Here is a 22,975-nt window from a genome sequence, read left to right as displayed (position 1 = left end):
AGGTTAACTGTATGTAAATTCCTGGGGACACTGTTAGAAATGCATCCTCTTGGGCTTCTTCCACTTCTGCTTTGACTACATCTGAATTTCTTGGGTGGCATAAGAAAATCTGTGTTCTTAAATGGCTTTCTCAATGGTTCCTCTGCACACTCAAGTTTGCAGAGAAAACCACTGATTTAAGGTCATAAGAACTAAATCTTTTCCAGCTTTGTTCATCTCAAGACTGTTTGGTACCTACCCGTCTAATAATATTTGTTAATAAATATCTTCCGAGAAAGCAGAATGACTAGTTCACTGGCAAATTAGCTAGCTGTCTTCCCTTGTGTGTGAAAAAGCAGTCTGTGTAAGACTTGACTGTGAGGCTGGACTATTGCTTTTATAGAATACAGGCTTGGCATGTGGTGCATTAAATCACAGAATTTGATGAGCTAGCTATTATCATTGTGCAGCTCTATCTTAAGAGCTCTCTAAGGATGCTGGCAGATTTTTCTTTTTCTGGACACAATATTGTGAATCAACTCTAAATCTTATTAAATCATCTCTGCTTTCTGCATTGTTAAGAACAACAAAACAAAATATTATCTATGATTAGAAACAGCAATAGATTTCTTTAAAAACAATATAAACTACTTGCAAAACAGCCAGAAATCCCTTTTCTGCTTTGCTACTTTAGTCACAGGGAGTCTTGGGAAGCAGTGAGGATAGTGAGAGGAGAGGGGTGTAGAATCTCAGGAAGGCAGTTTTTAATTGGGATCTATGTGAGCCTGATTTTCTGTCTTGTGCCCATGTGAAGAGGGAAAATAGCTTAATAAGGCGCCAGGGCAGAGAAATCCTGGAGGCGAAGCTCTGCATCCAAAGAAGGGCAGTTACTGAAGTAAGAAGACAACCTCCCTATAAAGAACTTCTTTAAAAAATTATTCCCAAGGTATTGACCCTCAGTGAGGCTTCTGTAGTATGAACAGAGCACCTGACTTATGGGTACCATTAGCCCCTCCTGAGACAATTGTCACAGTTTCTGAGCATGATCAGGCATGTCCACGGCCACTAGCACCCCACTCCTACCCTTGCCACCCAATGTTGTTTTTTGAAAAACAGTATAGCTCATTGTCCCCAACTCAAGACTGATGAGTTTATGTACCAACCAATAGCCTTCTCTTCAGTCTGGTCGCTGGTGACTTCTCCCTCTGGTCAGAGTGCTAGCGGAGAGACAAGGCAAAAGGAATAGAAGCAGATGCAACTCAGTTTCCTGATTCCCATGCAACTTCCATAAGATACCATTTGGATTTGATTTGTTTAGCTCAATTAACCAGATTGAGACTGGTTTGTAAAAAATAAGTTATAATTAATGAATAAAGATGCATGCATTATTGGTGATGTTTCATGGAAACTATTCCTTAGTTGTCTCTGGATGGTAGATTTAGCTGGAAGAGCTAACGTCTAAAAGATGGTACAGCTCCACCTCTACCAAGTCATTTACCTGAGGATCTGGGAGCTTAAACAACAAAACTTTAGAGTACTGGTTCTCATCCAAGGGTGGTTTTGCCTCTGGGGGAATTTGGCAGTATCTGGGTACATTTTTGATTGCCTATTGGCATCTAGTGGGTAGAGGGCAAGATGGCTGCAAAACATCCTACCATGCACAGGACAGTCCCCCTCTCAAAAAGAATTATCATCCCAGTATCAATAATGCCAAGGCTGCCGAGAAACTCTACTTTAGAGAAGTCTCTTTAGTTGTATACAGTTGATGGTGACTGAGGGTACCTGAAGGTTCTGGGGGGCAGGACGGGACACCTGATTCTGAAAAGGTGTGACAAGGAGGAACCACAACTTTTGACTTTCTTCCCAGAATATGCCTCTAAAGATGATCACAGGGACTTTGCAGGAGAGCTGGAAGTCCTTTGTAAACTTGGACACCATCCAAACATCATCAATCTCTTAGGAGCATGTGAACATCGAGGTGAGATGCTCTTTTCCTGTCAGATTTTTTTTTTTATATAAAACAGATATATTTCACACTGACATAAGGAAAGATAATGATCTTAAGAATGTTGCTTATTTTTTAAAAGTTGCATATTCTATCTGAATGTCTCTCTAGTCCCATTTATAGATTGTGCTGTGGTTTGCCATCTTTTTGGAGGTAGGTGCTGAGGCTGGACTATTTAGCCTCTGATGTGGTTCAGACATTACAGCCCAAAGGTACTCATGGCTCCTACCTGCCCCATCCTTGGTCATCCAGAGGTTTTCTCAACTACCACCACTACTAAAGTATAGTAGGGGAGCCCCCACCATCAGTTTCTTCTTAATTCCCTATCTTTACATTTTTCCTGGAAACCCAAGGACGAGTATTCTGAATGTTAAAAGCCATGAATGCCAGCAATCTACTGAAATATGAAAACTGAGGATGCTTAGATTTTAAAAATAATTATAATAAGCTCTCATGTGATAGTGCTTCGTTTTTATCTAGAGTGCTTTCATGTACAATTACCATGGAGCTTTATGTCTATCCTATGTTGCTCATGCCTTTAAAGTTAAATTTATGTTATTAATTCAAATGTTTATTGAGCATTTTCTATTGTAATGTGTGTAATTAGTGGTGAGGGAGCAGGTAACAACAAAAATCTTCTATGGGTTTACCTCTGCAAAGATGCATGGCCTTGTAGTTCTGAATTTGTGCTTAAACTTCATTTCTCATGGAAAACTTTGCTCCCACAAAAAGCTCCATGCAGGAATTATTTTACAAACTTGACAGTCTCTTGTTGACTTTGCAGGACAAACACCAACAATAGAAAAGACTACTTCCCTTTCCTCAATTTATTAAACTAAAAATACTGGTGCTTCCAACAATATATCATTCTATGATCCAATAAGGGTGTAATTCTGAAAGCCAGATCATGTCCCTTAGGTTAAATAATGAAGTAATGACATTTATTTTTTGAGCTACTTCCTGAAAACAATAATCAGCATGGGACAGCAGTATAAATGAAAGTTAAACACACACACACACACACACACACACACACACACACCCTGCTGCCCTTGCTGATGGCACTCCCACAAACATGGTGAGTGTTCTTAAAACATGCCTGACTTTCTGTTAAAACCCCACAAATGACACAGTACAAAAGGGCAAAGATTCTCTGGATACCCAGGGAAAGTGGTGTTATGACCGGAAGCCAAGTGGCAGTGGTGGATAGACTAAACCAGTTTTCTGGAAAAAGCCTAAAACCACAATGAAGACTCTGCTGGGGCTTTAGTGTGTTGACCCCACTGCAGATCTAAGAGAATGCTGGCCGTAAGGGACCCAGGCGTTTTGCACTAGGAGGACATAAGAAGAGAAATGGCCAAGTGATCCAGTTGGAATAAAATCTTGAGGTTATGTTTACCTCATTTGGTTGCAACTGGTCTTTTGGGAGAGAATAAACTACAAATACTAATGCAGCTTGCTTAGTGGGGGAAAAAAATGTAACAACAAAAATATATCCTTAAAATTTTGCTCTGTCATCACACTAGCGCAGTTAGTTGGCTCTTAAAATTTTAAGATAAATTATTTGTACATATTTATGAATATATGTTATATAAATATTATTAGTAAATTAATAACTGCATTTAAAATTATTTTAGAATAATCCAGTAAAGATGTGAGAAAGCAAATTTATTCCATAATTTAGGTCTAACTTTCCTTATAGTGCAACTGGATACCATACCAGATTTCTTTTTTTGCTAGAGTTTCGATTTCTTAGAATATATTTCAGGCTTTCTTTTTTCTTTCTTGTTTTGAGACAGGGTCCCACTCTGTTGCCCAGTCTGGAGTGCAGTGGCACAATCTGGGCTCACTGCAACCTCCCTTTCCCTAAGCTCGAGCAGTCGTCCCACTTCAGCCTCTTAAGTACTCCCAAGTAGCTGGGACTACAGGGACGTACCACCATGCTTGGGTAATTTTTGTTTATTTTTATTTTATTTTTTTGTAGAGATTAGGTCTCACTATACTGCCCAGGCTGGTCTCAAACTCCTGGGCTCAAGCAATCCTTCTGCCTTGGCTTCCCAGAGTGCTGGGATTACTAGTGTGAGCCTGTGCGCTGGGCCTCAACTTCTAATTCATTCAACATTAAAAAAACATAATTTACCCAAAAAATTCTTCTTTAAAAAACAGTGAGATCACTTTACATTTTAATAGGTGTAAACGTCAATGTTTTTAGCAAAGCAAACTCCCTTTTAAAAATAATTTTGTGGCTAGGTGCAGTGGCTCATGCCTGTAAGCCCAGCACTTTGGGAGGCAGTGGTGGGTGGATAACCTGAGGTCCGAAGTTTGAGACCAGCCTGGCCAACGTGGTGAAATCCCGTCTCTACTAAAAATACAAAAATTAGCTGAGCGTGGTGGCAGGAGCCTGTAATTCCAACTACTCGGGAGGCTGAGGCAGGAGAATTGCTTGAACCCAGGAGGTGGAGGTTGCAGTGAGCCGAGATCGCACCATTGCATTCTTGGGTGACAAAAGCGAAACTCTGTCTCAAAAAAAAAAAAAAAAAAAAAAAAAACTTTGTAAGGGGATAATTTATTTTTTAAAAACTCCAAGAAAGCAAAAGAAACAAAACTAGGCAAATAACTTTTTATTTTTAAAAAAAAAAAAAAAAAAAAGGAAAAACGATTTGGAACAAAAAAGTGGCAATGGACGATAAGTTTTTCTAGAAACTACTGTTTTTTCCTAAAAGCTTGAGTTTTGTGGTTTCTTAAAGCAAATGCAATCTTGGAAACTAACCTCTGCTGGCCAGAAACCCAATCAGCAATATGATGGCTTTGTATGGGTTTTAAGGAGGAGTAGAAGGCAGGAGAGAAAGTTATCTGTTGTGGCTTCTTCCACATGGATATTCAATTGTTTAAAAATATTAACAACCTCAGGAATAGCTAGAGACAGACTAGAATAACATGCCTGGCCCATATTAGCTCCTTGATCAAAATGGGATGCAAATGAAAAGGTGACGTGAAGAAAGCTCTGAGATCTGGAAGAGAATGCTTTGACTCACTCTCCTGTTACTACTGAGTGGGTAAAAGCATTTCAGGAAGCCCTCTGTGTGAGTGCACGTTTGGTAGGAATGGAGAGGGGGCGGGAAGGAGCAAAACCAAGCATTCCTGCCCGGCCCCTTTGAGTCTTGCAGGAGGATGTCACCTGTCTTCCTCCTGTCCCTCAGTACTTTTAGACAAAATAGAGTTTATAGGCAATTCCCACAGCACGTCTCTTAAATGTCACAGGTGTTCAGGGCCACTGATGAGTCGATGCTCTCTTCCTTCCCCACAGGTTACTTGTACCTGGCCATTGAGTACGCGCCACATGGAAACCTCCTGGACTTCCTGCGCAAGAGCCGTGTGCTGGAGACGGACCCAGCATTCGCCATTGCCAATAGCACTGCCTCCACGCTGTCCTCCCAGCAGCTCCTCCACTTCGCTGCCGACGTGGCCCGGGGCATGGACTACTTGAGCCAAAAACAGGTGTGTCTGGAGGACCTTGCCTTGGATATCCTTCCTCTGGAGTTCCCTCTACAGTCAGTTTCAGTATGTTTGTAGGGTCTGTCAACGTCTCTTCTTTAACTTCTTCTTAAAACCTCCCTCATTTTGGCGGAGGTTGCAATGAGATGAAATTGCGCCACTGCACTCCAGTCTGCGTGACAGAGCAAGACTCCGTCTCCAAAACACAAACAAACAAAAAAACTCCCTCATTTTAATCTTTGTTAATAGTCCATCTATTTAAATAAAAATCAATATTGAAAATCTGGCGATTCTCATAATATGTATTTGGTGAGGTACCTTAAGTTCTCTTAGCCTGATTTGCCTCTAAACAGTGTACAGTAACAGAGACATACTACATTACAGCTGGAGGATTTAACAACTTGTGTTTTTTATTTGTTCCTTTTCTGAAATTCTTCTGCGAAGATGCGGTGTGTCATCTGGCAGAATCCATTACCAGGGAATTTTGGAGGGGAACTTTAAAGGAACTGGATTGTGACTTTTAAAAATCCTTTTTTACACTATTGTTTTCTTCCCTGATCCCCAAAATTTTCAGCCCTGGGGCTTTCATTATGCTGAATATACATAATGTTTTCAAAACTTTCAGTTTATCCACAGGGATCTGGCTGCCAGGAACATTTTAGTTGGTGAAAACTATATAGCAAAAATAGCAGATTTTGGATTGTCCCGAGGTCAAGAAGTGTATGTGAAAAAGACAATGGTAAGTTCAGGACGCGGACACTGATCGCATCCTTTCGGAGGCTCTCCCCACTCTCCTGATGTCGCTTCTGTCAGTGCTCTGTGGTGACTGAAGCGTGTGACTGTGTGTCCCAGTAGATGTTGTGTCCCCTGGGAAGCATCGTTTCTAAATGATGGCAGGGTCTGCATTACTATTGAAGAAGGCACTGTCACATGTGACCAAGTGATTGAACATTCAAGCCTAGTGGTTTGGGGTCTTGGTTCTATCCAGTTCAGACCCCCAGGCATGTCACTCAGAAACCTCTGAGGAGCTTACACAATCCCCTTTCATTTACAGGAGACATAGCAAGAGAAAAAAAATTAACATTTTCAAAAAATCAAACACACTAAATGGTTTCTAAATCACCAGGAAGCTCTTTAGAGAAATTCATAACTTCTACAAGCTCATTAAGATTTCTTTCTTCACTGAAACTTCAGTGGTCACTATTCAAGCCCAAACAAAATCCACTCGTCCAAGCAGTAATATTTTAAGTACAAGATTGCAGGAGAACCTAACCATACAGTCTTAGAGGAAGAGAGATACTCATTCTCCTTCTGGTGCCCAGTCTAGAATCATACAGTCCTAGGAGTACCACATCCCTGCATGTTAGAGCTGTGTAGATGAAACGTCGCCACCCTCTGTTTTCCTGGGGTGGGCAGAATGCAGGGCTTTAGGGATGACAAGCCCTGCTGCCTTTCATTGTGTCTGGCAGATCTACTCTGGTGGGATGGCTCTCCGTTTTTAGGTCTGATGAACATTACTTGCGCCCAGCTTTCCTGGGATGGCTCCAGTTGTCATGAGATATAGACAGTCTTTCTGTTTTTGTGGGCATACCTGATTGTCTCTTAGCAAGGCTCAGATTCCTGTATTTATTCTCAATTCCAGGCCTCCTTTTTTTTCACCATACTTGTTTTAGTTACTGAGAAGATAAAATAAAAACAATACTCAAGAATATTTTGAAAAGGAAATCACCCATAATTCACCACCTTGGCATATGTTTTTTTCATTTTTGACTTATTGCCTTCCACAGCATGTATCCTTTCACATAGCTACAACACAGTGAACATTATCATTCTGGATCTTTCCATTCTCTTTTCTGTTGAGACTGTGAAGTGGGGTCCCCTTGAGTGTTTGAAAATTGCTGAACCCCTGAAGATAAGTAGGACTTACACTCCTTGCATGTTTTGAAATTTGAAAACACATGTGTAGCTGGGGCGTACACAGAGCAGTGATTTCTGAGTCTGCTCTGCCTATGAGGTTCCCAGTGGGTTTTGTGGAGCCGCAGCTCAGGCCGGCTGAGAGCCTCATAAAGACCCTGTCCCACTTAAGTGACATCTCACTTTGTTCTCTCCAGGGAAGGCTCCCAGTGCGCTGGATGGCGATTGAGTCACTGAATTACAGCGTGTACACAACCAACAGTGATGTGTGAGTAAGCTTCTTATTGCCAAGGGATTGTTTTTCCCTCTCAGAAAAATACACATTTGACAGGGGTTTTAAAAGGAAGCTGGAATGTCGTGTACCTTTCATGCACAAAGGTAACCAAACACCCTGGAAATAAATTAACAGAATAAATAAAGCTGCAGAGTAGACAGTTTCCAGAGTGCAGAATCACTGGTGTCAGGTTTTGGGTTTCCTTCTGCATACTGAAGTTGTGTATTCTGCCTGTGCTTCAAGTTGCGAATTCTCGGACTCAACAGGAAGAAAGGACATACTGGCCTTCATGTGGCTCCTCTCCCAGACCTAGATCAGAGGAAGCAGCCCAGAATAGCTGGTGGAGACAAAAGTAAGGTCAGACAGTGGGGATCGTCTCTGCTTGCAGCCTGCAGTGATGCATCAGAAGGTGGCAGTGGAAGGAAGGATTGGCTTGAGATTCAGGTCTTCTTGCTTTGCATCCCATTTCCAGGAGGAAAAACCAAGGCCCCGAGGGTAGTGGTGATTTGTCCGAAGGTTTTGCTAATGCCTGGGGATGAGGAGGGGGCGGGCAACTGCTGCGTTCTCACTGTGTACCAGGTGTTTTTTGTGTTTCTCTGAATAACTGTGAGGCAGGGATTACTGTCCCCACTTTTGGAAGAATGCACTAAGAGGTCCAGCAACTTTTTCCAGGTTACAGAAGTATTGGGTGGCAGAGATGTGATTTAACTCAGGTCTGTCAGGAGCCAAAACAAATCTCTCTTGTTTTCAACTGTACCACCTTTTAGCCTCTAGTTAAAGTGATCTGGGGGCTCCGGCAAAGTGAACACTGTTTCTTGGTTGTAACCCTTCCATTGAGCTAGGAGGAGAGAAACCCACACTGTGTGCAAGGCCCTATCCTAGGATGTAGACATTTAACATTTCCTTTTCTCAGAAAAGGTGGGTCTCCCTGGCTCTTGGGGCAGGAAAATGAGTGGTGACTCATGTTTGCTGATTGTTGGTTTTATACTTGTCCGTCCTGCAGATGGTCCTACGGTGTGTTACTATGGGAGATTGTTAGCTTAGGTGAGTATCTCTGTTTATCTACCAGGTGGGACTCCAGGCAAAGGGAGTGGACGCCTCTAGCACACCCTTGCCGCATAATTCACCATTTGTTTTGGTTCTACCGGCTGTGACTTGAAAATAGAAACATAGTGTATTCTTTTTAAAAGCCCCTTACCTAATGTCATATATAACACTAATGACCTGGAGGCCATGAACTTCGCTATACATTAATTGGCTCTACTTGTACAAGATGCCAAGTTAACTTCTAAAACTTTTAGATTATGCAGCTGTTAAGACACATTTTTGAAGGCCATTTAATAGCATGTAAAAATATACGTGCCAGAAAATATATAACAGCTTCATGTATACTCTGATCCTGGTTTTATCATTATTGCATATTTTTTAAAAAATGGAAGGCACTACACAGAAAGGTAATAAAAGTAATTTTATTCTTCATGCTTTTTAACATGACACATATACACCATGGAATGCTTTGCAGCCATAAAAAAAGAATGAGTTCATGTCCTTGCAGGGACATGGATGAAGCTGGAAACCATCATCCTCAGCAAACTAACACAGGAACAGGAAACCGAACACTACATGTTCTCACTCATAAGTGAGAGTTGAACAATGAGAACACATGGACACAGGGAGGGGAACATCACACACTGGGTCCTGTCAGGGGGTGGGCAGTAAGGGAAGGAAGAGCATTAGGAGAAATGCCTAATGCATGTGAGGCTTAAAACCTAGATGATGGGTCAGTGGGTGCAGCAAACCACCATGGCACATGTATACCTATGTAACAAACCTGCACGTTCTGCACCTGTATCCTAGCACTTAAAACTAAAAAAAAAAAAAAAAAAATTCTACAATAAACATGTGTTGCTTTTATAATTAAAACTTGACAATAACTATAATTGATAAAATAGGAACTATCGAACTGTGGACTTCCAATCAGAAAAAAGGTTAATCTTACTGGTAAAATAGATGCGCTCTGTGTGGGGAGACTTAGGGAAGAGAACCAGCACTGAACTGAGGAAGCCTAGGGTGGTTCCTTCCCCTGAAGCAATGATCATGCTTTGGCGTAGTCTGTAGTTTAAGTCCAGCTTTGATGTGTGGTGGGTTTGCCAAAGGAGGCATGCAGGATGCTCACCCTCCCTTCATTTACCATGTCTTCCTCCTGGCCTCTTACCTTTAGAACCCCGGGACGGGAAGCATTGCTTCTAATGCCAGAGAGGACTTAGAGTGGCACTGTTTGTCTTCCAGGAGGCACACCCTACTGTGGGATGACTTGTGCAGAACTCTACGAGAAGCTGCCCCAGGGCTACAGACTGGAGAAGCCCCTGAACTGTGATGACGAGGTGTAAGTCAGGCCTCATCCTCGGGCTGTTTTGTCTTATCTTCCCCCTGTGTGTTTCTGGGGCCAGCTGGCTCTAACAAAGTCAACTGGTATACACCTATACACAGAGATCCCAAGTGGGTGAATAAAAGGGGAGGTCCTCAATACTAAGACTGTTAGGTAATACACAAGGAGTATTAGTTTTACAGGCATAGCAATTTAGGAGGCATTTAATGACTCTTAGGAAGGTTGAAATGAGGAAGGGCAACAAATGGAGAAAAGTTCTGAAATAAATTCGTGCAATTTTTCATGAATAAGTCAACATACGTCACTAACCTTGGCGATAAAGATTTCAAAGCTGTTCATTAAGAAAGGTACATCTTCTTACTTAGAACCTTGCTTCTGCTAAGATTACTTTTCAAAAGTAAGAATTATTCCAAGGGACAGAATAACGAACTGTAGTGATAGCACCATTCCCAGAACTAGCTGTGGTAGAAGCTAACTGGCATGTTTGAAGACTACAAGCCTTCAGGTTGAGCAAATAATTCAGTGTCTAAATGGGCTACTCTAAGAGTGCGGGAGGGTGTTAATAATCTCACTGGTGCAAAAAGCATGCATACCATCCTGGGAAAACCTGGGCAGAGCTGGACCATCTCTAGACACAGTCCCTAAAACCACCTTTTGAGATTCACTTCTTAAGGCATGAGAAGATGTTTTAGTCTTTAAGAAATTTGTTAAAGTATAAGCTCTTCTGGGATCTGTGATACCCTAAACCAATAGTTGATAGCCTTCTTGCACGTAAGGTTCCCCTGAGGCATTTGTTCAGTATGTGGACTCTTGAGCCCCACAATCAGTCATTGATTCTGTAAGTCTAGGGTAGGTTCCAGAAATCTGCATTTTAATATCATGAGTAGTTCTGAGCACAACTGAGAAAGTGCTTGTCTTAGACCAGTATTTCCCAAACTATGTTCACGTGTTGTGCAAGATATAAATACATGCCACAAGGGGAAAGGAGTTCTGTGGTCAATTAAGTTGGGAAACTTTGTGTTAAACCTGTTGTGTCTTAGTCATTTTCCGGCTGCTATAACCAAATACCGTAAACTTGGTGGCTTATAAACAACAGAGATGTATTTCTACAGTTCTGAAGGCTAGGAAGTCCAAGATCAAAGCACTGGCAGATTTGGTGGCCATGGGCCATTTCCTGGTTCATAGATGGCCATCTTTTTGCTGTGTCCTCATGTGGCACAAGGGGCAAAAGAGCCTTTGGAAGCCTTTTCTGTGAGGGTGCGAATCCTTTTCATGAGGGCTCTACCCTCATGACCTAATCACCTCCCAAAGGTCCCACCTTGAAACACCATCACATAGTTTCAACACATGATTTTTGGGTGGCATGAACATTCAGTCCATAGCACCTGGTTAAACAGGCTTTGTATTAAATGACAGCGCTTCTAAAAGTCCTGCCTCTTAAAGGGGGATACAATAGGTGGCATTTTACAAGTTTGGGCATGGACCCTTTAAGAGACACTAACAGTTTGGAAGATGCTGCATTCCAAGGGAAATGCTGCTCTAGACACATGCCCAGTTCTTTCTAGATGATTGGAATAGCTGAGACCAAGATCCTGCAGAAACGGTACCCAGGGTAGGAACTAAATCTATGGGAGATGAAATGGGACTTACTTAGGGAGGTGGGAGGCCTAGTAGCAACTTCTTAGGTGCTGTACTTTTGTCTTCTGTTGGTTAAGCTTTATGACCGTACATTGGGTGGCTTCAGTCTCTTCTCTCTTTTCCCACCAGGCCCAGGACTGAAGCACAGTTATAGAGTTAACCCTTTAATTCTTTGCTTTCAAAGGTATGATCTAATGAGACAATGCTGGCGGGAGAAGCCTTACGAGAGGCCGTCATTTGCCCAGATATTGGTGTCCTTAAACAGAATGTTAGAGGAACGAAAGGTGAGTATGAAAGTCAGGCAGGAGATCTTTAATTGGAATTCCCGATGTGCCCAGGGTGCTTCATAAATATAACTGAAGCAGTTGAACATTTTTTCTTGGCATGGCCTTAAGTATTGTAGAAAGAAAGGATGCTCCCTACCCCCACAACTTTGAAGAAGTTAGTTACAATTTTGGGGGGGGGGAAATAAGATTTCTATATAAGATATCGTCACATACACAATAGAATAACATACAGAATTAGCTTATTAGAGCTAGAAGGAATTTTAGTCATCTAGCCTGACCCTTTAATTTTATAGATGAAGAAACAGACTCACTCAGAGGTGGGTAACTTGACCGAGGACACACAGCAAGTAGACAACAGAGCCCAGCCTGCAGGTTACTATGAGGAGGGTCAGGAATCCAATAAAAATTTCTAGAAGTTAGTTGGCTATACCGATCTGGGAATCAAAAGAAAAGTAAAAATAGTTTAAAGAAATAGTCATCAAAACCCAGGTGGTAATTCAACTAGAGATGCAGAAGAGCTCACACAGGGAGATGTGAAGATGAGACTCAGACAGAGGAAGGAATGCTAGAGAAGCTGAACACATCAGGAGGTACCAATAGGACGCCATGAGAAAGGCAAGCTCAGAAACTGAGGCTGGAGTATGAAATCTTACCTGCAGAAGGCAAAGGGATGCATTTTAGGAACAAAGTCATTAAATATAACAACAGAGGGACTGAGGACAGCAACATGTTGCCCAAGTACTTAGTATCGGAGTTGAAATAAACTAAGAAAACCAAGGTATTGCTGTAACTGCCGCTGGCAGAGGTGGAATCGAGGCAGCCTATGTCTCTGAACCGTTCTCATTCTTCCAGACCTACGTGAATACCACGCTTTATGAGAAGTTTACTTATGCAGGAATTGACTGCTCTGCTGAAGAAGCGGCCTAGGACAGAACATCTGTATACCCTCTGTTTCTGATTCACTGGCTTGGGAGACCCTTGACAGCTGCTGGGAAAGCATGCCTCTGCCAAGAGATGTGACACAGAAGTGTACATATGTGCTGTACACCTGGGACCTTCACCATTGTAGATCCCACGCATGGATCTCTATAGTATGTGCTGACTCTAATAGGACTGTATATACTGTTTTGAGTAAGAATGTGCTGAAATCAGAATGCCTGTTTGTGGTTTCATATGCAATAATATATATTAAAATGTGGACTTCTTCATAGGAAGGCGTGAGTACAATTACTATAATGCATAACTCATTATTGTCCTAGATATTTTGATATTTACCTTTATAATGAATGCTAGTAAATGTTTTGCTGTGTCAAAGTAAAATATTGTTAATAAACCTAACAATGACCCTGATAGCACAGGTTAAGTGAGAGAAATATATGAATTCTAACAAGATATAGGTTAATATTTAAGAGATTGAACAATCTAAGTGATATAAATCAGATTCCTCTCGCTCTCTCAATCTTACTCTCACCTGTAGCAGCCGGTGTCATTTCATTTAGTCATGTGACAATTCTGTCTTCTGTTTCCACAGCCTGCAAGTCAGTCCAGAATGCTAATATCTAAAAACAGACTTAAAGCTTGTTCCTCACAAGCCTAAGAATCTTTCTTTAGAGAAGAATACATATGTTTAAGATAAAATAATGGGATTTTCTTTTCTCTGGTAATCGTGACTTGTATATTTTAAGAAATAATAAAAACAGCCTGGGTGAGATTTGGGAGACATGTGACATTTATATATTGAATTAATTAATACCCCTACATGTATTGCACATTGTAAAAAGTTTTAGTTTTGATGAGTTGCGAGTTTACCTTGTATACTGTAGGCACACTTTGCACTGATACCATGAGTGAATAAATGTCTTGCCTACTCACATCTCATCCAGGAGTGTGTCTCATAGCTGTTGCCACATGTCTTTATTATACTTTAAAGAAAAATGCTTTAAATTATCCATCCCTAGCACATAGAGTAGTTGGCAAGTATACTTCACCAGATACAGAATCTGAAGCTCACCAGATTGAAAAGATCTCCTAGAAGTGTTCTACTGTAAAGTTCATTATTTTCTTGCAACAGGCAGTACACCTTTGGAAGTGTTCCAGTGTGAACCAAGGGCTTATAACTGGAATTCCTTTTAATTGTGTTACAATGTTAATTAACGTCCTCACTTAATGTCATTGATAGGTTCGTGGAAACTGCAGTACTATATAATGAAACCAATTTTACCATAGGGTAACTGATAGAAACAGGAGTTCCTATAGCATACAGTACATCATTTCACTTGTCAGTTTCCAATAATCTATTGAAAACACTGAGGACATACTGTAGTTCTACATGCTTCACAAACTTCCATATTCTTGCCATCTTAAAGTTATGTGTTCAGAAATTACAACTAGGCAACGGAATTCAACCTCAACACTATTCACAACAGCATATTCAAGCAAAGGCACAGAGCAAAGTCAGGCTGCTCACATAACATTTAATCAACTAAATGGAAACACGAATGAAAAGCCATTGAAATACAGGTCCAGCATGTCATCAACAAGAGGGCAGACTAGTAGATACCAGCCTTTATCTTCCCACACACAAAAATAAAAATAGAGGCAACTATTCACATAACAAAACATCCCAGAGGGAGTGCAAGGGCCCTTTATAGGATCTGCAGCAATACAGTGGGGCACGATAATGGAGAATACCCACGTAGAAAAGATTGTCATCAGCTTGTGCTGTGAGTTCCTACCACTAATTTAGTTTCATCCCTCGATGGCATAACTGTTTTGTCAATAAAACATGAACAGGTGTGTTCTTTTTGCTTCAGTGGTGGTGAGGGGGTGCACAGGTAGTGGTGAGTACCCTGATGTCCTCAAAATGCCTCCAGGGAAGATAAATATATAAATGTCCTCATTTTAAAATGAACCAGCCTAGAGAAAATATCTTTCAAAATCACTCTCCAGGAATGTTTTTACCCAATGAGTTTTTCACACCTTAAATTATTTTCTTGTGTGTTTTCCATTAAATTTTATAACCAAGAGATAATTTTTATTGAATACACCCTTCTTTAAACACCAGAATGTTTGTCTCAGCAGAGTTTCAAAATCATGACATTAACAGAAGACATAAAGGTCTTTTGATGACAAAAGAATTAAAGGTATCTATTCATCAGTATGATATCTTCATCAGGTTACTTTCATCGGGACACTCTATCACGTTGTTTACGTCCATAGATTCTGATATTTTTGTCCCTGATCTTCTCACATCTGAAGAAGTGGTGCCGCAAAATATGCCACTCTCTGCACTCTTGTAAAAGCATGTATCTGATACACCTTCTGATGGATGAAAGTAAGGCACTGAGGCCAGCTCAGGATTGATGGAATATTGTCTCTCACAACTTTCATGACTGGAAAGAAAGAACATATGTCAAGAATTGTTTTTAATTGTATACATTGTAACTCAGCTTAAAAAACATTCAAAAATTAAAAATTTATTAATATTGCCCAATGTATTACTAACACTATAGAAATGATATATATAGTTTTTCTTTCATTATAATTTGATATTTAACACTTTATGAATGAAGCATGTTTCACATCTCTACTAGAATTTATAAACCAGTTTACTAAAACAGTAAAAGTTGCCTTAATAAAAGTTTAATAAGAAGAATGTGCAAGAAATTGAATGAAGGGGAATAAATACGTAGGAACACAGTTTTAATGGACCAGAGAAATACACCATTCATCAAAAACACCGTAATAAAAAGAATGGAATTAAGGATCATTACTGACATTAAGCAACTCTGTTAGGATATTTGAAGGTAATCTTCAAAATTTTACACTGTGTGAAAATTTTAAATAATTCCCTCAATCAGGCTTGAGTTGAATTTAATGTTTTTATAAGAAAGAGCACATGGACAGGCCTCACAGTTTAAAGGTGACAGAGATTGGCTGTTTTTAGAAAGTCTCAAGGCTTGTTTGAATGAGAAACATTAGACACTAAACAGATATGCTATTTAAAACAGACTATATAGCCCTTTTGTTCCAGGGCTACATAAAAACAAAACAAAACAAAACAAAAAAACCATATCTAGATTCTCTATATCCTTTCCCATTGACTAAGGTTTTTTCTATCTCTGGTTGACTATTGGGAAAAAGTTCAAGTAGGATATTCCCTTAAAGACAGTCCCATCCTCCATCTGAATAAGGTAAATGGAATCTATTTGAATGCCGTATGGATAAATTTGGAGGTCGCACATTCCTAAGATCTGCTAAAGACGAGAGAATGCGATGCCATGCCTCTGTTGTAAAGACGGAGAGGTCTGCAGACTTACATCAGGTACTTCAGTCTGTACAGTGCGGCGCCACAGATTGCCAAGAGGACCACAGAAGAGAGGAGGGTTATCAACGAGACTCCCAGCATTAATTTTATCTTCAGATCCTCTAGATCGGGCGGATTTTCTTCCTTCGTAGCATTCAGATCAGATTCTGAAAAGAAAGAAAGAAAACGCAATGGAAAACAGGGTGTTCAGTGTGTTTTCCTGAAGGAATAAAGATTACAAAGCAAATACAGAGAAGCAAGCCCTCCCCCATCCAGAGTATTAACTGCCCAATCTCCTATCCCGCAGGCGATGCAAAAGAGAAAGCAACTCTCTAAAGCCAAGCACTCTTATCTTTTCCCTTTAACCTTCACAGCCATCCCGAAGGAGCTGTCCTTAGCTCCATTTTACAGTATCATAGAAGTTTCTCTGTTTGCCCTTGGCACATAGTAAGTGGCAAAATCTGGTTTCAAACCCAGGTTACCAGATGTCAAAATGCATCTACAGCAGACTTTCTCTGACTTAGGTCTGAAGAGATTACTATTCAGAACAATTGACTTGCACACCAGGGACCAGCCTTTCAGGGGGCAAAGGTGCATGCTCTAGTGTTGGGTCATGCACTGACTTTTCTTTTACGCTAAAAGGGTCGTATAGTAGATGCTTCCTTCATGAGGCTTAACGGCTAGTTTTGCTGTTTTATTACTGAAAAGACTAATAAACCTAGTGTACTTCACTTATAAAAATAAGTAGAATCAACGTATTTAACTTTCTACAATAAGTTAAATATAAGATTATGTCTCGATCTAGAGATATCAAGAATTCTTTTTTACTAAATCTATTAATAAAATGATAGCTTTACTGCCAAATTTTACATTTGCCCGAATATATATCTGACTTAAACATGTAATGATAACAATATGTTTTCATTCCTCCCCTTTCCCCCAACTAATCCCAGTCTCTGCCAACCCAAAAGTTCCAAGGGTTTTCACTATTTTCTAGGTAATGATATTGAGGTGATAAGCAGTGACAAGCTTCCATGTCTAGATTCTCTGATTTTTAAAAATTATAATTGTCAATGCATGATCTCAGACCATGAAATGTGTACAGTTGTCAATGACTCATTGAATGCTTTGAGGCCTAATATTTTGGGAATAATTAAACAAATTATGTTAAAATGGGCTGTGCTCCTGAATTGTTTTTCTGTCTCCTGAAAGGGTTTTTTGTAGAGAGATGTGCTCGTAGTACATTTTCTTTATCTAGGTGATGGTCAGAACCAGAAAAGGGCTTGGAATTCATAATCACTGGAAATCACGGAAAAGCTAGTTGCAAGTAGGGGCAGCTTTTCTCTCTAAGCCTCAGGTTTCTCACCTGTAAAATGAAGACAATACCAACTTCACAGAGTTGCCGTGAGGACTAATGGAATAATGTGTCTATAACATCTAACATGCAGCATGTGTTCAATAAACAATAAAATCGATCAAGCTCAATTTAATCACTTAAATATTAAATAAGAGAAATGACAAAGTATTTATAAAATGAACAGGCATTTGTCATTCCTGTTTATACTTTTTCTAAACGAAGAATCACTCAATTTTCTTCCTTCCTTCCTTTCTTCCTCCCTCCCTCCCTCCCTCCCTCCCTCCCTCCCTCCCTCCCTCTCTCCCTTCCTTCCTTCCTTCCTTCCTTCCTTCTTCTTTTTTTTTTTTCTGATGGAGTCTCGATCTGTTGCCCAGGCTAGAGTACAGTGGCACAATCTTGGTTCAGTGCAACCTCTGCCTCTCGACTTCAAGTGATTCTCCTGCCTCAACCTCCCAAGTAGCTGGGATTACAGGTGCCTGTCACCACATCCAGCTATTTTTTTTTTTTTTTGTATTTTTAATAGAGACGGGGGTTTCACCATGTTGGCCAGGCTGGTCTTGAACTCCTGACCTCAGGTGTTCCACCTGCCTCGGCCTCCCAAAGTGCTGGGATTACAGGCGTGAGCCACATGGCCTGGCCGAATCACTCAATTTTCTTGAAGCACCACAAGGCAAATGGCTACACTTATCAATCCAGTGCACAAATGAGTGACAGGTCTAAGATATATCATCAGATGCTATTTTTCAATCATTTATTTATGGGACAGAGGTTTCTTTGGGGAAATTAATGTGATTATGTTTTCATGAAATTTTGCATTCAAATCAGGGGTTTATTTTAGTCTTATTAATATAATTAGTCCATTAATGAAAACTCTATCCAGCAGCAGGAGCTCACATTCATTGCTGGTGAGAATTCCAAAAATACTTTGGAAGATAGTTTGGTAGTTTCTTACAAAGATAAACACTCTCATCTTCCAACCTCGCCCTCCCAAAGTGCTGGGATTACAGGCAAGCCACTGCACCTGAACATACTCTTATCAATATGATCTCGAAATCATATTCATAGATATTTACCAAATGAGTCGAAAATTTATGTCCACGTCAAAACCTGCACACAAGTGTTTACAGCAGCTTTATTCATAATTGCCAAAAACTGGAGGCAACCAAGATGTCCTTCAACAGATGAATGAACTAGGGTATGTCCATACAATGGAGTATCAATGATAAAAATAAATGGACTCTGAAGCTACCAGAAAACATGGAGGAATCTTAAATGCGTATTGTTAAGTGAGAGAAGCTAGTCTGAAAAGGTTACACACTATATGACTCCAACTATATGACATTCTAGAAAAGGCAAAACTATAGAGCTAGTAAAAAGATGAGTGATTGTCAGGGGTTCAGGAGGAGAGAGGAATAAAGGGATGAACTGATGGGGGCAGAGGGGATTTTAGGGCAGTGAAATTTTTGTATGATACTGGGATGGTAGACACGTGACATTTTGCATTTGTCAAAACCTGTGTAATACAAAGAGGGAACTGTATTATACAGTTAAAGAGTTATTTGTATTATGTAAGAACTGTGTGATACAAAGAATGAACCCTAACGTAAACTATGGACTTCAGTTAATAATGCAACACTATCGGTTCATAAATCGTAACAAAGGTACCACACCCATGCCAGACGTAGGAGAAGCTGAGGAGGGTGGAATATGGAGATTCTGTACTTTCTGCCAAATTTTTCTTTAAACCCAAAACTGCTCTAAAAATAAAGTCTACTTTTAAAAAAGGCAGCATTCTATATATTACTCACTTACCTCCTCCATTTGCTTTCAGGAATAAATGTTACAAAACAGGAAGATGCTAATGGTCATCTGCAAAGTATAACTAAAAAAGAAGGCTCAGGAACTCTAACTCTCCTACACAGTAAATGTCCTCTCTGAGATGTCAGCCACCATGATACCCCCTTTCACACACCACACTTCACTAGGAAAAATAGTATCACCATGAAGACACTACGATGTGTAAGCATATTTATGTGTCTATTAATTAAAGTACTTTGGTTTGTTTGTGTATTGAGACAGGGTCTCACTCTGTCACCCAGGCTAGAGTACAATGGCATGCCACCATGCCCGGCTAATTTTTGTATGTTTTGTAGAGAAGAGGTTTTTGTGATGTTGCCCAGGCGGGTCTTGAACTCCTGGGCTCAAGTGATCCAGCTGCCTCAGACTCCCAAAGTGCTGGGATTATAGGCATTAGCCACTGTGCCCAGACAATTGAAGGATTTATTCTTACCTGGAATTGAGCGAAATAATTGATCTTTATCATCCATGACCACCATTCTTCCATTTATAGCTGTTAAAACAATAAATTGGTGTTACGGTAAACAATGTTCACTTACTAAAATTATCGCCTGTTTATGTATGTGTGTGTATGGTATGTACAGTCTGTTCTCATTATTCATGGCACTATGTTCTAGAAAGTGACAATAAACACTGTATTAGCAAATACTGAACTGTTGCTCTCAGGGTAAATACGGGTTAGATTCCTGCAAGTCTGGTCACAACATTTTCATCAACTGATTAATATATAATCTTGTTTTACATGTGTTTCTGTTTAAAGATACTTCACTTAATACACATCATTGATTCATTAACACTGAACTCATAGTAAACAGCACTGTAACTCTTGCCTGAACAAAGCTTCTCTAACACGTATTATCTTCATAAGGAAACATCACAGCCTTCTTGCACCTAGGAACACTAACCAGCAATTTAGCACTACATTTGGGGGCCGTTTTAAACACAAAATCATCAACAAAAACAGCACAAAAAGTTCAAAACATGTGGCACTAGGTGGACTGCAAAAATGACGCTTATTTACAGAATGAGAGCTGAAGAAAGAAGGCAGAATGTTGCCTTGTTCTACTTCAGCTGGGAATGTGTGTGTCAGTCTATTAAAAATTTTCAAAGCTCTGCCAATGTCCATAAATGACTGTGAAGGTGCTGCAAGTATTGATTTCGGGGTGACAAATATTAATGAGTAGTTGATACAGAATGCAAACACTCATCAACTGAATAGGGTCTATATTTCACATATACAATGCATATATTTCTGTGTGATACATGCATTACCTTCATACATGTGTACATCCATGTATGCATATGCATTTATACACAAATGCATAGAAATAATATGCACCTCATGCTAGACATGCATGCTGATATATTTATGATACACTTTGATGCCTGCATATATTTTGATAGATGCTTTGCATTTATACATGCATCTCTCTGTGCTTTTGCACACATTGCTCCAAATACAAAGATGGATGGTATTAAGCAAGAATCTTATTGAAAAATTTTAACCATGAATAAATTGAATAACACTTAACGTTTATAGGAGAATAAAACTTTTGTAGAGAGTGGGGAATCAGAAAACGTGTGACACTTTATCACCTTTCTGGGTTTGTTTTGCATTTTGCTATCACATGTGACAACAAAATGTTGACTGTTGACTTATTAACTCTTAGTGTTAGAGGTATTTAGACTGATCTTAGCTTTAAGTAAGATTTTAGAAAACCAGACCATTTCCCAAGCTACCCAGCGGCAAGACTTTACCTTTAGCTGACATTGTCCAAAACTCAGGCACATTTGGGCTTGGTTCTGTTTAAAGAAAAAAGACAACAGGATAACAAAATAATTTGGTTTGAGTAACATTCATTTGTTAGTCATTTAGCAGTTGAACTTTGAGCTCCTACCATGTGTCAGACCCTGCAGTTGGCACTAACTTATAGAAGTTAAGGCACAGACATTACATTCAAGGAACCCACCTTAATTTTGGATGCAGACAAGAATCGTTGCTGATTATGTAGCAGGATGGTGAAGGCTTTAATAGACATGCACAGGTGGTATGCACAGGGCTTAATTCTGTGAAGGCCAGAAACCCTTCAAAAGGGAGATGATGTTCCAATATAAGCTTAGAGTACTAGGAATTGTTCACCAGGCAAATGAGGTGAGAGCGAGCTCATTCCAGCTGTGATCATGAGCAGGCTCAGTAAGCTCTGGGAGCTTCAGGTAAGTCTGGAGTGAAGGGTGTGGATGGAGAATGTAACCAGAGATGAGAGTGGAAAATTTTCAGTGGCCACATTGTTTCAGAATTGAATGCTTGGTTAAGGAGTTAAAACTTGATCCCAAACCTAGTAGTAAGTTACTAAAGACATTTAAGAAGGGGGATACCAGGATGATCAGGTTTTAATTTTTAAACATATCAAAAAAGATTTTTTTTCCAGTAGTGTTAAAAATGTAAACTAATTCAGAGTAATTATATTAGCAACACATTGCATGAACTGGAGAAAGTAGGATTTCATGTAATGACATGTAAGTATCCATTTTCTTCCATTAGACCACTCATTCAAGCCTTTAGAGGAGAGCCATCCTGGGTGGTTATAGCTCCACAATATAAGGAACGATATTCTTGACAGGAAAGTAAAATGGTAATTTGGATTTTGCAGACTCCCACTCCCAACCCCCTACCTCAAATAATCTTAGGAAACACTAATAATTGACTCTAGATAATTTTATTCCTCAAGCAGGCAGAATATTTTCCATCACTAGCAAAATAAATTATATGTCAAATACACTTGATATATACTTATGTTTATAAATATATACTAATTTATAAATACCTATTTAATATAGACACAAATGTAATATATTTTATTAAAATAAAATTCTATTTCTAAAAAAGCTCATTCCTATCCCTTGTCATACACCATAGATCAGTAATATGTTGATTTCTTTTACTACTTTCTTTTTCTAACTGCATTTTTTCACAAAGGATTAGAGGCAGAGATTTAAAATCTAAAGCATACCATATCTCCAACAATAAAGTTTATATCATCCTGTAGAAAATGGCCACATATCAATTTTTCATAATTATGGGTCATCCTTCTTACCTACTATTTTTACAAAAGTTTTAAATGCTTTCTCACCTTCAATAGTAGGCTTCGAAGTGCTACTCTTTAGGGAAAAAATTCCAAATATAAGAATAAACAATATAAACTTCATTGCGAAATTAAAGGGATGTATCCAGTAATCTAGTGTGTCTTCACAGAGCCTCCTTTCTGTGGCCCAGCAGGTCCTGTGTCTAACTAGGACATTATGACATCACTGCCAGATGGGGGAGGGGCCCCCACAGCTTTGTGACTCAGTCTGAAGACTGCTTTATCTCAGGTACCATAATGGTTTTTAGTTTTTAGTTTTTTTTTTTTGAGGCAGAGTTTTGCTCTTGTTACCCAGGCTGGAGTGCAATGGCGCGATCTCGGCTCACCGCAA

The 22,975-nt window shown here is 39.8% G+C and overlaps 2 protein-coding genes across 3 annotated transcripts in view; one reads left to right on the top strand and one right to left on the bottom strand.

The window, feature by feature from the left end:
* TEK (TEK receptor tyrosine kinase) overlaps positions 1–13,859 on the top strand; it is a 116,888-nt gene extending 103,029 nt beyond the window's left edge. For both annotated transcript variants that reach the window (XM_021672841.2, XM_021672842.2), the window contains exons 16-23: positions 1,847–1,957; positions 5,292–5,482; positions 6,105–6,218; positions 7,591–7,661; positions 8,671–8,711; positions 9,957–10,053; positions 11,879–11,978; positions 12,834–13,859. In XM_021672841.2, coding sequence (XP_021528516.1) covers positions 1,847–1,957; positions 5,292–5,482; positions 6,105–6,218; positions 7,591–7,661; positions 8,671–8,711; positions 9,957–10,053; positions 11,879–11,978; positions 12,834–12,908 — 800 coding nt within the window. In that variant the 3' untranslated portion in view covers positions 12,909–13,859. The remainder of the gene's footprint in view (positions 1–1,846; positions 1,958–5,291; positions 5,483–6,104; positions 6,219–7,590; positions 7,662–8,670; positions 8,712–9,956; positions 10,054–11,878; positions 11,979–12,833) is intronic.
* A 940-nt stretch (positions 13,860–14,799) lies between these two features.
* Positions 14,800–20,149, bottom strand: LOC135276692 (equatorin-like). Its single transcript, XM_064380775.1, has 3 exons — positions 19,935–20,149; positions 16,301–16,454; positions 14,800–15,373 (listed from the first exon to the last, which is right to left on the bottom strand). Exons 1-3 carry the CDS (start codon positions 19,978–19,980, stop codon positions 15,136–15,138), a joined length of 438 nt encoding a protein of 145 aa, XP_064236845.1. The 5' UTR covers positions 19,981–20,149; the 3' UTR covers positions 14,800–15,135.
* Between the last annotated feature and the right edge of the window lie 2,826 nt (positions 20,150–22,975).

This window comes from Aotus nancymaae, unplaced genomic scaffold (genome assembly GCF_030222135.1).
Source record: "Aotus nancymaae isolate 86718 unplaced genomic scaffold, 86718_ANA_hifiasm-v0.15.2.pri h1tg000003l, whole genome shotgun sequence".
Classification (NCBI taxonomy): Eukaryota; Metazoa; Chordata; class Mammalia; order Primates; family Aotidae; genus Aotus; species Aotus nancymaae.
The sequence above is the reverse complement of the archived record's forward strand: the minus strand, read 5'-3'. Positions and strand labels throughout refer to the sequence as shown.

Excerpts from the sequence above, each read along its gene's own strand:
- LOC135276692 (XM_064380775.1), bottom strand. The coding sequence starts at position 19,980 with ATGGTGGTCATGGATGATAAAGATCAATTATTTCGCTCAATTCCAG. Across the intron at positions 16,455-19,934 it reads ATTATTTCGCTCAATTCCAG|AATCTGATCTGAATGCTACG; the intron begins GTAAGAATAAAT and ends CTTTCTTTTCAG. Across the intron at positions 15,374-16,300 it reads TACAGACTGAAGTACCTGAT|TCATGAAAGTTGTGAGAGAC; the intron begins GTAAGTCTGCAG and ends CTTTCTTTCCAG.